General features: G+C 38.1%; 1 protein-coding gene and 1 long non-coding RNA gene across 7 annotated transcripts in view; one reads left to right on the top strand and one right to left on the bottom strand.

The window, feature by feature from the left end:
- CCHa1-R (CCHamide-1 receptor) overlaps positions 1–2,783 on the top strand; it is a 78,434-nt gene extending 75,651 nt beyond the window's left edge. For all 6 annotated transcript variants that reach the window (XM_069057869.1, XM_069057875.1, XM_069057873.1 and 3 more), the window contains one exon: positions 2,284–2,783. In XM_069057869.1, coding sequence (XP_068913970.1) covers positions 2,284–2,503 — 220 coding nt within the window. In that variant the 3' untranslated portion in view covers positions 2,504–2,783. The remainder of the gene's footprint in view (positions 1–2,283) is intronic.
- Positions 2,784–13,484: 10,701 nt separating this feature from the next.
- On the bottom strand, positions 13,485–14,400 carry LOC138138532 (uncharacterized). The gene is made up of 2 exons (XR_011162050.1): positions 14,002–14,400; positions 13,485–13,954 (listed from the first exon to the last, which is right to left on the bottom strand). It is a non-coding gene; the product is annotated as an uncharacterized lncRNA (long non-coding RNA).
- Positions 14,401–16,189: the final 1,789 nt, after the last annotated feature.

Below are 16,189 nucleotides of genomic sequence, written 5' to 3'. Positions count from 1 at the left end.
CCATCGATCCTTAAATTTTTAGAAAGCTTTCGAGCTTGAGCTTTCAAGTTGCCGTTCGACTTGACAGGCGAAAGAAGAACATATTTAATTAATTTACGCAAATTTGTACTGTCTTTGATTAAACGAGAGTTTATTTTCCAGGGCGTGTCAAAATTTCTCAAAAAATGATCACAAAAGTTTGAGAACCCTCTCAAAACTCTGAGAGACGATCCATCCAATCAGATCGCCAAATTTCAATTTCAGCCAAATGGCAGGTGTAATAAATACACTATTGCAATTATCGACTATTGCACTAGTGCATGAACTTCATTCGCTGTCAAGTACAAATGATTTATACCTTGAATAGTTCACAGTTGAACTGGAAGCTTCTGGATTTTATTGTGCACACGATTAATTTATAAGTAATAATTTCCTGAACAGATGCCAACAAGATAGATTTTCCTGGTAAATTATTAGCACCAGGAAATGTAAATGTGTCGAAAGGCTTATATTTCAGTTCCGTCGCGAATGTTAAATTCATTTGGTAAATGAGAACGGGTTTGAAACACTCCTGTCGTTACTTAATCCACATAATATAAAATTCCACTTTTAACAGAACAAAACGTCAACTTCGACTGAACAGACGTGCGTTCAAAAATGCACGGATTACTTTCTGAACGCACGTTATCTACACATGTCATAAATTAAAGTCATCAAACCATCAGAAAGTCATCTTTATATTCTTCACTTCACAATCAACGTTTAGTATTTTTTTTCTAATCAATAATTTTCATTTTACTGCTTCATTTATATTAAAATTGTCATTTTTTTTATTCTTATCATTACCATTTTCCATTGCTGAGAAATTTTAAACATTGCCTTGTGTGGTCGCTTATCCTCTTGTTAACCCCAAACCCTTTCACAAAATCCCCCTTCCAACCCCACACCACTTTCATTTTGTTACATAATGCCAGTACACCGCAATTTAAAGTTCACTCAAGTTGCAAAAAACCAATTTGGATTTGCAACAGCAATTTTATGGCATTAGTCGTTTGAAATTACTTTAAAACTGTACTTATATGGAAAATATTCAATCCAAACTATGATTTTCAGGTCCCTTTGTGCCTTTATTTGGTTGAAAAATATTGAAAAAATGCTGTTGCAAATGACAAGTGGTTATTTGCAACTTGAGTCGATATTAATTACATCGCACTCGTATTTGACCAACTCTGCGAAAGTTTTCTGTTTAGAACGAACAAATACCAATTACAAGTACGTTTGTTGGCAAAATATTTACACAGAGGTGGGAAAAAAAACCAAATTTGAAACGTATGTACTTGACACAATTAGTCTTATCTCGCTGCACCGATAAACCTGTTGTCCCTGTCTGCTTAACACCCAACATGCATGATTTTTAGCTAGAAAATAGGACATGTTAATCATGTTATCATCAACGCACTTGTTTACCACATTACGGAAGCACCTAAAGTGCGCAAATTTTATTAAAACAACAGTGACATTGAATGTACAAAATTCGCTCTTGTAAACTTTCCCAACGAATTCAAAGTTGTTCTCTTCTGGACGTCTACAAAGTCGTCGTTGAGGCAATTTCGTTCTTTTGACGGTGAGGATTTCATGTTGAAAGTTCGTGCATCGAATTCAACATTTGCAGGAATTTACCGAGCGTGAAAATTCGCAAATCGTTCGCAACTTTGGTAAATCAAAGTCATACACTGGATGGAATTGCCCAGTAACTAAAGTGCGAATGCGAACTTAGATACTCACCATTTCCAGTAAATTATTGCGAATATGTGCTCTCGCTGTGGATTTGCAGCCATTTTGCAAAGCAGAATCTAATTTAATCTGTATTTAAATTTATGAACTGACAGAGTCACAGCAAAGCCTCTCATGGTAATGTGATAGTTTTCTTTTTGTAACTGTCAGTGTAAAATCAGTGACAATATTTTTGAACACTCTGTATATAGGGTATTTCACAGGTGATAATGAGTCCGACGGAATTGAAATGCAACCCACAATACATTTGCAAAGTAAACCGGGATTCGACGTGGAAAATAATTGCAAATGTATTGTGGGTTGCATTTTGAATACTGTCGGGCTCATTATTACTCATTAAATATCCTGTACAGTAACTTATAAAGAAAATGTCAAGTTAATTTGTCGAGGGGGAGATTGTTCCCGCCTACACTAGGACCTTGACGAAAGTAATAAAATGAGTCCAAAATTAAACCATTAAATTACTCCGATTGGAAATTTTATTTATCACTTTTTACTTTTCCCTTTCAGCTACCTGCTCTGCATGAAGCCTAAACGTTCGCGGTGCAACACTTGCCAAGGGCAACACCAAGCCACGTCGATGTCTTACGTGCCCACTCGCAGGAATCAATCGGTGTGCAGTCGGAAAAGCCGCGGAATTTCCATCAATCGCAGGGAGCCGGCGATCGGACAGGAAACCTCCATTACCCTGTTGGGAAACGGAAACGGTCACGTTTGCAGCAAAATGTAAGCAGCCGACCCTCTTGTTGCGATATTACCGCCAGGAATCCGGCAGACTCGTGAAGATCCCTCAACCGGAAAAATTGTGTTTTCTTTTTTGAGTCGGTGTCCCCGCGCGTTCGTTCTTCAGTTGATTCGATTTAAAGAAGCTGTGAGAAAATCCAAGGATGAATGTAAATAGTCACTGTTTAAGCTTAAGGGAAATATTACACTTACTTAAAAGAAATGATTGTTATCTGAATGTAAATTATTGATGTTATGTTAAGAAATAAAATGTTTTATAGTAGTGGCACGGGTTGTTTTCTTTGACGACTCGACCGCTTCGAGCTTTCAGGCTTTCCTATAAAACTATTTCCTATTTCAACGGAACGACTGAAATCATTTTGAAACTGGAAATTTATTAGACAATTTATTCAGAGCGTTATCAAAGTTATGTCTCCATTGTACGAATCTCCACACACAAATTTTTAGAATGCACTAGTGAGTTATTAACCGGATAAGATAACAGAAAACTAGCTAATTTATTTGTTTCCAGATCGTAGTCCTCGTCTCTTTCTTTGTTCCGTTTCCTGCACGGTTAAAATAACTAGGTATTTTGACTATAAAGATTTGTCCTTCTTTTAACATTATGTTAAATCTCGTAAAACCTAATGGAGCATCGTCCGAGATTTTCTTTGTTTTTCGTCGTAAAAAATCCACTCTCTAAACTGGTCACGTCTCTGACATTGTCTGTTTCTATTCTTCGACTATAAAATGTTGTGACTATTTCTGTTGGTTGGTAACACTTTTAAAGCATTACTTTGGCACTTTACTGTTTAAATTAAAATACCGGCGTTATATTCGATGATTCAAAATGATTGTGGATAAGTATGGCAACCATGTACGAAAATGTATGTGGCAACTGTGTGGATACGATAGAGTTGACATTTATTTGACAGTTCATAGTCGCGCAACTTTGAAAATTGTCAAATCAATGTGGAATGGTATTTAAAAAATCAAATGCACGCTTATGAAATGATATATCGCGCGTTCAAATGAAATCCTGGGCTGAGTAGGCGTTGGAAAAATTAAACCGTTTAGAACAGTGTAAAGTTTGAATTTCCCGCCGTTTGACACGAATGACATTTGATTAAGTTTAATCGGGACATAATTGAACATGTCTGTTTTCAGCAAAGGGTGCCCTTAGATATTTGCTTCGAGAGTAGGAATCGTTAAGTTACTCTATTTTTAATGTAAAACATTGCAAAGAAAGAAAAAAAGAAACTCTTTTTTGGCTCTAAATTTTAGGTTAGCTGTCAACATGCTCCAATTAATCTACGCACAACAATTGACGGTTTCCAACGCCTCCCCAGCCCAGGATTTCATTTGAACGCCCGATACAAATGTCAACTCTACCCCAGCCACACAGTTGCCACATAAATTTTCGTACATAGTTGCCATACTTATCCACAATCATTTTGAATTACCAATAACATCGGTTTTTTATTTCGTATTATTTCAGGTTCATCTTTGGTGTTTTATAAGTCGGAAAAGAAATAAGATAAAAAATGTCAACAGTCAATCACAATTAGACGCTTCTTAAGGTAAAAAAAAGTAAACTGTTCCCAAAATGTATTTGTTCGTTTAAAATCAAACCGTTATAAGTAACCCTTGCTGAGATCAAAGGCGAATTTATCTGTCATAAACAGATATACTTTTTTCCAAAGTCTTCTGTTTGTTTCCAAAAAATTAATCGCTCTGCTGAAACCATGAAAATGATAAACCTTCTCATCTCCTGGAAACTAATCCAGCACTTCATCCCAAAATAAACTTTCACCTTTTCTTCCAGAACAAGCTGAACAACAAATCAAATGAAATTTTCCGTAAACGCCTATTTATTAGAGAGGTAAAACAGCTCGAAGGCAAGAAACCAGCTCAAGAGACGAGCTTTGTCAAGATAAATTAAATTTTTCTCGCTTCTATTATCTAAAAATCGTTTTGTTTTTTATTAAAAGACTACAAATAAGCCAAGAGTTTCTCTATTAGAGTCAACCAAATTGAATCTGTTGGGGCTGTTGTTAAGTGGGATTGGTTACCACTGGAACGTTTTATTAAAATTAATAGTCTTGAGATCGTGGAACAAACTTTTTCGTTTTTCTATTATAAGAGAATCTACCTTCGACATTTCGAACGCAACTCCTTTGGGTTTAGAGGAAACTAAAAGTATTAAGAAATGCTCCCTCAATAATTATAGATGATGATTTATCACCCCTTTAAAGGAGTGAAGACAGCACCATCCACTATTTGTTGCAAATCTTCCATTATTAACCCATTTTAAAAAGCAAGATAAAGCGTTATAAATATTGTACATATTTGAAATTTTCAATCACTCCTCAAGAACGATTAGCTTTGAGGGTATGTTCGTTCCATTTAATAATGCAAAGAGAACTCAACGAAAATGTGTGATCCAAGCTGAGGCTCCTCATCAATCAAATGAATTATAGAAACGAATTCGAACACTTTATTAAGGGCGAAACAACATGCAACAGGTAGCTCAGGGCAGTCCCACTCGAACCAGGAGCGTTTCCACCCTTGTCGGGTTTCAGCAATATAAAGAAATTTCGCCGAACGGAATTCCAGTGAATTGAAAAAATAATTTGCGACATATTTCATCGTTCTGCGATTCAGGACAATAGTCCCGACATACCAGGAGTGCGAGCACATTTCCTGAAGTTTTTATGTTTACACGTGCCCCAAGTGGAAGGAATTCTAATAAAATTTGCACATCGACGACGACTGAACTTCCAGCGGGGCGCAAATGGGGTTCGCGAAATTACAATTCCGGCTGTCTACAAGCTGGAAATGATATCTGTTAAATTAGCCTCTTAAATCAAATATTCGGATATGAAGCTGGATCCATTCCCGCCGAATCAATTAGTTTCTTTCTCTGGAAATTGCGAGACACTTGAGGGATTTTCCTCGACGTTTCGTTCAGTTTTATTGCCCAGGATACCGTAAAAATAGCCCACTTTTAAATTACATTGTCATCCGCAAATTTATTTTATTTCCTGGTCTCTCCACAAGTTGAATTAAATTTTTTCCGACTCCTCTTCGCAATTACCGAACGATTTTCAGTCTGGTGCATTTCTTGTTGACAGGTTGAATTCTGGCGAGGCCGCGCAAATTTACAGGAAATGCACGTGCAAGCGGAAAATGCAGGCGAATGACGGAAATACGAAGTCCATTAAACGTCACGCCGCATTTATGAGTGTGGAGCGAGGAAATAAGGAAAATTGCCGGATTGGATTGGTTTTTTTTTCAGGTATAGCAAAAGTTCCGGCCATTGAACCCATTTTTTGCCGTGGGAGGTAAAAATATGGATTTTTTGGTTTTTTCCGATTTTCTCTAAAATGAAAAAATCCAGGTAAATTTTTTCCGACTCAGAAGAAGCGCCTTGACAAGAGCAATCCAACGGTGCAAAATTCATTGCCATATGTTGCTTAATAAGGGAGCTATGGGCGTTTAAATGATTTTCCGAAGTGAAAATTATATAGAAGGGGGGAGTACAGGGTTTTTTTCAAAAAATTTGTTGTCGCCGATTCGAACCAAATTACTGTCAGTTATTGAATAGGGTCAGTTGAATTCAGGTATAGTAAAAGTTCCGGCCATTCAACCCATTTTCTGCTGTGGGAGCCAAAAACATGGATTTTTTATTTTTTTGCAATTTTCTCTAAAATGAAAAGGTCCAAGTAATTTTTTTTCGACTAAGAAGAAGCGCCTTGACAAGGGCAATCCAACGGTGCAAAATTCATTGCCATATGTGGCTTAATAAGGGAGCTATGGGCGTTTAAATGATTTTCCGAAGAGAAAATTATATAGAAGGGGGGAGTACATGGTTTTTTTCGAAAAATTTTTTGTCGCCGATTCGAACCAAATTACTTTCAGTTATTGTATAGGGTCAGTTGAATTTAGGTATAGTAAAAGTTCCGGCCATTGAACCCATTTTTTGCTGTGGGAGCCAAAAATATGGTTTTTTTGTTTTTTTGCGGTTTTCTCTAAAATGAAAAAATCCAGGTAAATTTTTTTCGACTCAGAAGAAGCGCCTTGACAAGGGCAATCCAACGGTGCAAAATTCATTGCCATATGTGGCTTAATAAGGGAGCTATGGGCGTTTAAATGATTTTCCGAAGAGAAAATTATATAGAAGGGGGGAGTACATGGTTTTTTTCGAAAAATTTTTTGTCGCCGATTCGAACCAAATTACTTTCAGTTATTGTATAGGGTCAGTTGAATTTAGGTATAGTAAAAGTTCCGGCCATTGAACCCATTTTTTGCTGTGGGAGCCAAAAATATGTTTTTTTTGTTTTTTTGCGGTTTTCTCTAAAATGAAAAAATCCAGGTAAATTTTTTTCGACTCAGAAGAAGCGCCTTGACAAGGGCAATCCAACGGTGCAAAATTCATTGCCATATGTGGCTTAATAAGGGAGCTATGGGCGTTTAACTGATTTTACGATGTGAAAATTATATAGAAGGGGGGAGTACATGGTTTTTTTCGAAAAATTTTTTCTCGCCGATTCGAACCAAATTACTGTCAGTTATTGTATAGGGTCAGTTGAATTCAGGTATAGTAAAAGTTCCGGAAATTGAACCCATTTTTTGCTGTGGGAACCAAAAATATGGATTTTTTGTTTTTTTTTGCGATTTTCTCTAAAATGAAAAAATCCAGGTAAATTTTTTTCGACTCAGAAGAAGCGCCTTGACAAGGGCAATCCAACGGTGCAAAATTCATTGCCATATGTGGCTTAATAAGGGAGCTATGGGCGTTTAAATGATTTTCCGAAGTGAAAATTATATAGAAGGGGGGAGCACATGGTTTTTTTCGAAAAATTTTTTGTCGCCGATTCGAACCAAATTACTTTCAGTTATTGTATAGGTTCAGTTGAATTCAGGTATAGTAAAAGGTCCGGCCATTGAACCCATTTTTTGCTGTGGGAGCCAAAAATATGGATTTTTTGTTTTTTTGCGATTTTCTCTAAAATGAAAAAATCCAGGTAAATGTTTTTCGACTCAGAAGAAGCGCCTTGACAAGGGCAATCCAACGGTGCAAAATTCATTCCCATATGTGGCTTAATAAGGGAGCTATGGGCGTTTAACTGATTTTACGATGTGAAAATTATATAGAAGGGGGGAGTACATGGTTTTTTTCGAAAAATTTTTTCTCGCCGATTCGAACCAAATTACTGTCAGTTATTGTATAGGGTCAGTTGAATTCAGGTATAGTAAAAGTTCCGGAAATTGAACCCATTTTTTGCTGTGGGAACCAAAAATATGGATTTTTTGTTTTTTTTGCGATTTTCTCTAAAATGAAAAAATCCAGGTAAATTTTTTTCGACTCAGAAGAAGCGCCTTGACAAGGGCAATCCAACGGTGCAAAATTCATTGCCATATGTGGCTTAATAAGGGAGCTATGGGCGTTTAAATGATTTTCCGAAGTGAAAATTATATAGAAGGGGGGAAGTACATGGTTTTTTTCGAAAAATTTTTTGTCGCCGATTCGAACCAAATTACTTTCAGTTATTGTATAGGTTCAGTTGAATTCAGGTATAGTAAAAGGTCCGGCCATTGAACCCATTTTTTGCTGTGGGAGCCAAAAATATGGATTTTTTGTTTTTTTGCGATTTTCTCTAAAATGAAAAAATCCAGGTAAATGTTTTTCGACTCAGAAGAAGCGCCTTGACAAGGGCAATTCAACGGTGCAAAATTCATTCCCATATGTGGCTTAATAAGGGAGCTATGGGCGTTTAAATGATTTTCCGAAGTGAAAATTATATAGAAGGGGGGAGTACATGGTTTTTTTCGAAAAATTTTTTTGTCGCCGATTGGAACCAAATTACTGTCAGTTATTGTATAGGTTCAGTTGAATTCAGGTATAGTAAAAGTTCCGGTCATTGAACCCATTTTTTGCTGTGGGAGCAAAAAATATGGATTTTTTGTTTTTTTGCGATTTTCTCTAAAATGAAAAAATCCAGGTAAATTTTTTTCGACTCAGAAGAAGCGCCTTGACAAGGGCAATCCAACGGTGCATAATTCATTCCCATATGTGGCTTAATAAGGGAGCTATGGGCGTTTAACTGATTTTCCGAAGTGAAAATTATATAGAAGGGGGGAGTACATGGTTTTTTTCGAAAAATTTTTTGTCGCCGATTCGAACCAAATTACTTTCAGTTATTGTATAGGTTCAGTTGAATTCAGGTATAGTAAAAGGTCCGGCCATTGAACCCATTTTTTGCTGTGGGAGCCAAAAATATGGATTTTTTGTTTTTTTGCGATTTTCTCTAAAATGAAAAAATCCAGGTAAATGTTTTTCGACTCAGAAGAAGCGCCTTGACAAGGGCAATTCAACGGTGCAAAATTCATTCCCATATGTGGCTTAATAAGGGAGCTATTGGCGTTTAACTGATTTTACGATGTGAAAATTATATAGAAGGGGGAGTACATGGTTTTTTTCGAAAAATTTTTTGTCGCCGATTCGAACCAAATTACTTTCAGTTATTGTATAGGGTCAGTTGAATTCAGGTATAGCAAAAGTTCCGGAAATTGAACCCATTTTTTGCTGTGGGAACCAAAAATATGGATTTTTTGTTTTTTTTGCGATTTTCTCTAAAATGAAAAAATCCAGGTAAATTTTTTTCGACTCAGAAGAAGCGCCTTGACAAGGGCAATCCAACGGTGCAAATTCATTGCCATATGTGGCTTAATAAGGGAGCTATGGGCGTTTAAATGATTTTCCGAAGTGAAAATTATATAGAAGGGGGGAGTACATGGTTTTTTTCGAAAAAAATTTTTGTCGCCGATTGGAACCAAATTACTGTCAGTTATTGTATAGGTTCAGTTGAATTCAGGTATAGTAAAAGTTCCGGCCATTGAACCCATTTTTTGCTGTGGGAGCCAAAAATATGGATTTTTTGTTTTTTTGCGATTTTCTCTAAAATGAAAAAATCCAGGTAAATTTTTTTCGACTCAGAAGAAGCGCCTTGACAAGGGCAATCCAACGGTGCAAAATTCATTGCCATATGTGGCTTAATAAGGGAGCTATGGGCGTTTAAATGATTTTCCGAAGTGAAAATTATATAGAAGGGGGGAGTACATGGTTTTTTTCGAAAAATTTTTTGTCGCCGATTGGAACCAAATTACTTTCAGTTATTGTATAGGGTCAGTTGAATTTAGGTATAGTAAAAGGTCCGGCCATTGAACCCATTTTTTGCTGTGGGAGCCAAAAATATGGATTTTTTGTTTTTTTGCGATTTTCTCTAAAATGAAAAAATTCAGGTAAATTTTTTTCGACTCAGAAGAAGCGCCTTGACAAGGGCAATCCAACGGTGCAAAATTCATTGCCATATGTGGCTTAATAAGGGAGCTATGGGCGTTTAAATGATTTTCCGAAGTGAAAATTATATAGAAGGGGGGAGTACATGGTTTTTTTCGAAAAAATTTTTTGTCGCCGATTGGAACCAAATTACTGTCAGTTATTGTATAGGTTTAGTTGAATTCAGGTATAGTAAAAGTTCCGGCCATTGAACCCATTTTTTGCTGTGGGAGCAAAAAATATGGATTTTTTGTTTTTTTGCGATTTTCTCTAAAATGAAAAAATCCAGGTAAATTTTTTTCGACTCAGAAGAAGCGCCTTGACAAGGGCAATCCAACGGTGCATAATTCATTCCCATATGTGGCTTAATAAGGGAGCTATGGGCGTTTAACTGATTTTCCGAAGTGAAAATTATATAGAAGGGGGGAGTACATGGTTTTTTTCGAAAAATTTTTTGTCGCCGATTCGAACCAAATTACTTTCAGTTATTGTATAGGGTCAGTTGAATTCAGGTATAGTAAAAGTTCCGGAAATTGAACCCATTTTTTGCTGTGGGAACCAAAAATATGGATTTTTTGTTTTTTTTGCGATTTTCTCTAAAATGAAAAAATCCAGGTAAATTTTTTTCGACTCAGAAGAAGCGCCTTGACAAGGGCAATCCAACGGTGCAAAATTCATTGCCATATGTGGCTTAATAAGGGAGCTATGGGCGTTTAAATGATTTGCCGAAATGAAAATTATATAGAAGGGGGGAGACATGGTTTTTTTCGAAAAATTTTTTGGCGCCGATTCGAACCAAATTACTTTCAGTTATTGTATAGGGTCAGTTGAATTTAGGTATAGTAAAAGGTCCGGCCATTGAACCCATTTTTTGCTGTGGGAGCCAAAAATATGGATTTTTTGTTTTTTTGCGATTTTCTCTAAAATGAAAAAATCCAGGTAAATTTTTTTCGACTCAGAAGAAGCGCCTTTACAAGGGCAATCCAACGGTGCAAAATTCATTGCCATATGTGGCTTAATAAGGGAGCTATGGGCGTTTAACTGATTTTCCGAAGTGAAAATTATATAGAAGGGGGGAGTACATGGTTTTTTTCGAAAAATTTTTTGTCGCCGATTCGAACCAAATTACTTTCAGTTATTGTATAGGGTCAGTTGAATTCAGGTATAGTAAAAGTTCCGGAAATTGAACCCATTTTTTGCTGTGGGAACCAAAAATATGGATTTTTTGTTTTTTTTGCGATTTTCTCTAAAATGAAAAAATCCAGGTAAATTTTTTTCGACTCAGAAGAAGCGCCTTGACAAGGGCAATCCAACGGTGCAAAATTCATTGCCATATGTGGCTTAATAAGGGAGCTATGGGCGTTTAACTGATTTTCCGAAGTGAAAATTATATAGAAGGGGGGAGTACATGGTTTTTTTCGAAAAATTTTTTGTCGCCGATTCGAACCAAATTACTTTCAGTTATTGTATAGGGTCAGTTGAATTCAGGTATAGTAAAAGTTCCGGAAATTGAACCCATTTTTTGCTGTGGGAACCAAAAATATGGATTTTTTGTTTTTTTTGCGATTTTCTCTAAAATGAAAAAATCCAGGTAAATTTTTTTCGACTCAGAAGAAGCGCCTTGACAAGGGCAATCCAACGGTGCAAAATTCATTGCCATATGTGGCTTAATAAGGGAGCTATGGGCGTTTAAATGATTTTCCGAAATGAAAATTATATAGAAGGGGGGAGACATGGTTTTTTTCGAAAAATTTTTTGTCGCCGATTCGAACCAAATTACTTTCAGTTATTGTATAGGGTCAGTTGAATTTAGGTATAGTAAAAGTTCCGGCCATTGAACCCATTTTTTGCTGTGGGAGCCAAAAATATGGATTTTTTGTTTTTTTGCGATTTTCTCTAAAATGAAAAAATCCAGGTAAATTTTTTTCGACTCAGAAGAAGCGCCTTGACAAGGGCAATCCAACGGTGCAAAATTCATTGCCATATGTGGCTTAATAAGGGAGCTATGGGCGTTTAAATGATTTTCCGAAGTGAAAATTATATAGAAGGGGGGAGTACATGGTTTTTTTCGAAAAAAATTTTTGTCGCCGATTGGAACCAAATTACTGTCAGTTATTGTATAGGTTCAGTTGAATTCAGGTATAGTAAAAGTTCCGGTCATTGAACCCATTTTTTGCTGTGGGAGCAAAAAATATGGATTTTTTGTTTTTTTGCGATTTTCTCTAAAATGAAAAAATCCAGGTAAATTTTTTTCGACTCAGAGGAAGCGCCTTGACAAGGGCAATCCAACGGTGCATAATTCATTCCCATATGTGGCTTAATAAGGGAGCTATGGGCGTTTAACTGATTTTCCGAAGTGAAAATTATATAGAAGGGGGGAGTACATGGTTTTTTTCGAAAAATTTTTTGTCGCCGATTCGAACCAAATTACTTTCAGTTATTGTATAGGGTCAGTTGAATTCAGGTATAGTAAAAGTTCCGGAAATTGAACCCATTTTTTGCTGTGGGAACCAAAAATATGGATTTTTTGTTTTTTTTGCGATTTTCTCTAAAATGAAAAAATCCAGGTAAATTTTTTTCGACTCAGAAGAAGCGCCTTGACAAGGGCAATCCAACGGTGCAAAATTCATTGCCATATGTGGCTTAATAAGCGAGCTATGGGCGTTTAACTGATTTTCCGAAATGAAAATTATATAGAAGGGGGGAGACATGGTTTTTTTCGAAAAATTTTTTGTCGCCGATTCGAACCAAATTACTTTCAGTTATTGTATAGGGTCAGTTGAATTTAGGTATAGTAAAAGGTCCGGCCATTGAACCCATTTTTTGCTGTGGGAGCCAAAAATATGGATTTTTTGTTTTTTTGCGATTTTCTCTAAAATGAAAAAATCCAGGTAAATTTTTTTCGACTCAGAAGAAGCGCCTTTACAAGGGCAATCCAACGGTGCAAAATTCATTGCCATATGTGGCTTAATAAGGGAGCTATGGGCGTTTAACTGATTTTCCGAAGTGAAAATTATATAGAAGGGGGGAGTACATGGTTTTTTTCGAAAAATTTTTTGTCGCCGATTCGAACCAAATTACTTTCAGTTATTGTATAGGGTCAGTTGAATTCAGGTATAGTAAAAGTTCCGGAAATTGAACCCATTTTTTGCTGTGGGAACCAAAAATATGGATTTTTTGTTTTTTTTGCGATTTTCTCTAAAATGAAAAAATCCAGGTAAATTTTTTTCGACTCAGAAGAAGCGCCTTGACAAGGGCAATCCAACGGTGCAAAATTCATTGCCATATGTGGCTTAATAAGGGAGCTATGGGCGTTTAAATGATTTTCCGAAATGAAAATTATATAGAAGGGGGGAGACATGGTTTTTTTCGAAAAATTTTTTGTCGCCGATTCGAACCAAATTACTTTCAGTTATTGTATAGGGTCAGTTGAATTTAGGTATAGTAAAAGGTTGTGACGATCACTTCCGGTGGTGACGTCACGGGATGCAATTTGACGCCGGTCGGTCGCGGTATGCCTCGAGCGCCAGTCCCTTTTTTCGGCTGTGGTGGGACGCCACACGGCCGGGGTAGCTCTGCGGAGTGACGGTGTCCAGGGGTCGGCTGTCAGGGCGCGGGGTAAGGGGGGAAACAAACAAACGAACAGTCGTCGCAAAACCTTTATTTACACTATGTACAAGGGGGACCACTTGGTGAAGGCGAGATCCTCCGGGGATGGTGCCCGTGACCTGGGGGATGTCCTCGGCGGCAAGGAAGATAAGAGGGTGTTCGTACTTACGTCGGTCGGCCCTGGAACTTCCTCTTGGCGGCGTGCTTCCTCTTGGCGGCGTAGCGAGAGGACCGGTCGGGGTGTGACGGGGCTGCGGGGGTGTGACGGGATCCGGGGGGGATTGGGGGAGGCCTGGTTCGCTCACTAGGGGAGCGAACGGGCCGGAGACAAGGGATGAGCGGGATGACCTGGTTCGCTCACTAGGGGAGCGAACGGGCCGGAAACAGGGGATGAGCGGGATGACCTGGTTCGCTCACTAGGGGAGCGAACGGGCCGGAAACAGGGGATGACCTGGTTCGCTCACTAGGGGAGCGAACGGGCCGGAAACACAGGATGAGCGGGATGACCTGGTTCGCTCACTAGGGGAGCGAACGGGCCGGAAACAGGGGATGACCTGGTTCGCTCACTAGGGGAGCGAACGGGTCGGAAGTCGGGGGGTCGGAAGCGGAGTCGGAGGTGTATTGGGAGCCGGTTCGGAGCTGGTGCTAGGAGTCGGGAGGTGCTCGGAATGGAATTGGAATCGGAAATCGGGCCGGAATCGGAATGAGCTCTGCAGGCTCTGCGCGGGCCTTTTATTGCCTCGATGGCTGCGCGCGGCCGTTGACTCGCGGCTGTGGCGGTGGGGGAGCTCTGTTCAGCGCGGAGTCCGGATATTGTCGGCCGGAAGAAACACGGGTTCCGGGGCGGATTCGGTGGACACGGTTGAGGTAGTCGGCTCCGCGCTAATTTTCTGGCCCGGCTCGGAGAAAGAACGGAATTTTTCCGCCACCGGGAGCGCTTCCTAAGTAACTTCGTTACAAGGTCCGGCCATTGAACCCATTTTTTGCTGTGGGAGCCAAAAATATGGATTTTTTGGTTTTTTGCGATTTTCTCTAAAATGAAAAAATCGAGGTAAATTTTTTTTGACTAAGAAGAAGCGCCTTGACAAGGGCAATCCAACGGTGCAAAATTCATTGCCATATGTGGCTTAATAAGGGAGCTATGGGCGTTTAAATGATTTTCCGAAGTGAAAATTATATAGAAGGGGGGAGTACATGGTTTTTTTCGAAAAATTTTTTGTCGCCGATTCGAACCAAATTACTTTCAGTTATTGTATAGGGTCAGTTGAATTCAGGTATAGTAAAAGTTCCGGCCATTCAACCCATTTTTTGCTGTGGGAGCCAAAAATATGGATTTTTTGTTTTTTTGCGATTTTCTCTAAAATGAAAAAATCCAGGTAAATTTTTTTCGACTAAGAAGAAACGCCTTGACAAGGGCAATCCAACGGTGCAAAATTCATTGCCATATGTGGCTTAATAAGGGAGCTATGGGCGTTTAACTGATTTTCCGAAGTGAAAATTATATAGAAGGGGGGAGTACATGGTTTTTTTCGAAAAATTTTTTGTCGCCGATTCGAACCAAATTACTTTCAGTTATTGTATAAGGTCAGTTGAATTCAGGTATAGTAAAAGTCCCGGCCATTGAACCCATTTTTTGCTGTGGGGGCCAAAAATATGGATTTTTTGTTTTTTTGCGATTTTCTGTAAAATGAAAAAATCCAGGTAAATTTTTTTCGACTCAGAAGGAGCGCCTTGACAAGGGCAATCCAACGGTGCAAAATTCATTGCCATATGTGGCTTAATAAGGGAGCTATGGGCGTTTAAATGATTTTCCGAAGTGAAAATTATATAGAAGGGGGGAGTACATGGTTTTTTTCGAAAAAATTTTTGTCGCCGATTCGAACCAAATTACTTTCAGTTATTGTATAGGGTCAGTTTAATTCAGGTATAGTAAAAGTTCCGGCTATTCAACCCATTTTATGCTGTGGGAGCCAAAAATATGGATTTTTTGTTTTTTTGCGATTTTCTCTAAAATGAAAAAATCCAGGTAAATTTTTTTCGACTCAGAAGAAGCGCCTTGACAAGGGCAATCCAACGGTGCAAAATTCATTGCCATATGTGGCTTAATAGGGGAGCTATGGGCGTTTAAATGATTTTCCGAAGTGAAAATTATATAGAAGGGGGGAGTACATGGTTTTTTTCGAAAAATTTTTTGTCGCCGATTCGAACCAAATTACTTTCAGTTATTGTATAGGTTCAGTTGAATTCAGGTATAGTAAAAGGTCCGGCCATTGAACCCATTTTTTGCTGTGGGAGCCAAAAATATGGATTTTTTGTTTTTTTGCGATTTTCTCTAAAATGAAAAAATCCAGGTAAATTTTTTTCGACTCAGAAGAAGCGCCTTGACAAGGGCAATCCAACGGTGCAAAATTCATTGCCATATGTGGCTTAATAAGGGAGCTATGGGCGTTTAAATGATTTTCCGAAGTGAAAATTATATAGAAGGGGGGAGACATGGTTTTTTTCGAAAAATTTTTTGTCGCCGATTCGAACCAAATTACTTTCAGTTATTGTATAGGGTCAGTTGAATTTAGGTATAGTAAAAGGTCCGGCCATTGAACCCATTTTTTGCTGTGGGAGCCAAAAATATGGATTTTTTGTTTTTTTGCGATTTTCTCTAAAATGAAAAAATCCAGGTAAATTTTTTTCGACTAAGAAGAAGCGCCTTGACAAGGGCAATCCAACGGTGCAAAATTCATTGCC

The sequence above is a fragment of the Tenebrio molitor genome, chromosome 9, assembly GCF_963966145.1.
Source record: "Tenebrio molitor chromosome 9, icTenMoli1.1, whole genome shotgun sequence".
Classification (NCBI taxonomy): Eukaryota; Metazoa; Arthropoda; class Insecta; order Coleoptera; family Tenebrionidae; genus Tenebrio; species Tenebrio molitor.
The sequence above is the reverse complement of the archived record's forward strand: the minus strand, read 5'-3'. Positions and strand labels throughout refer to the sequence as shown.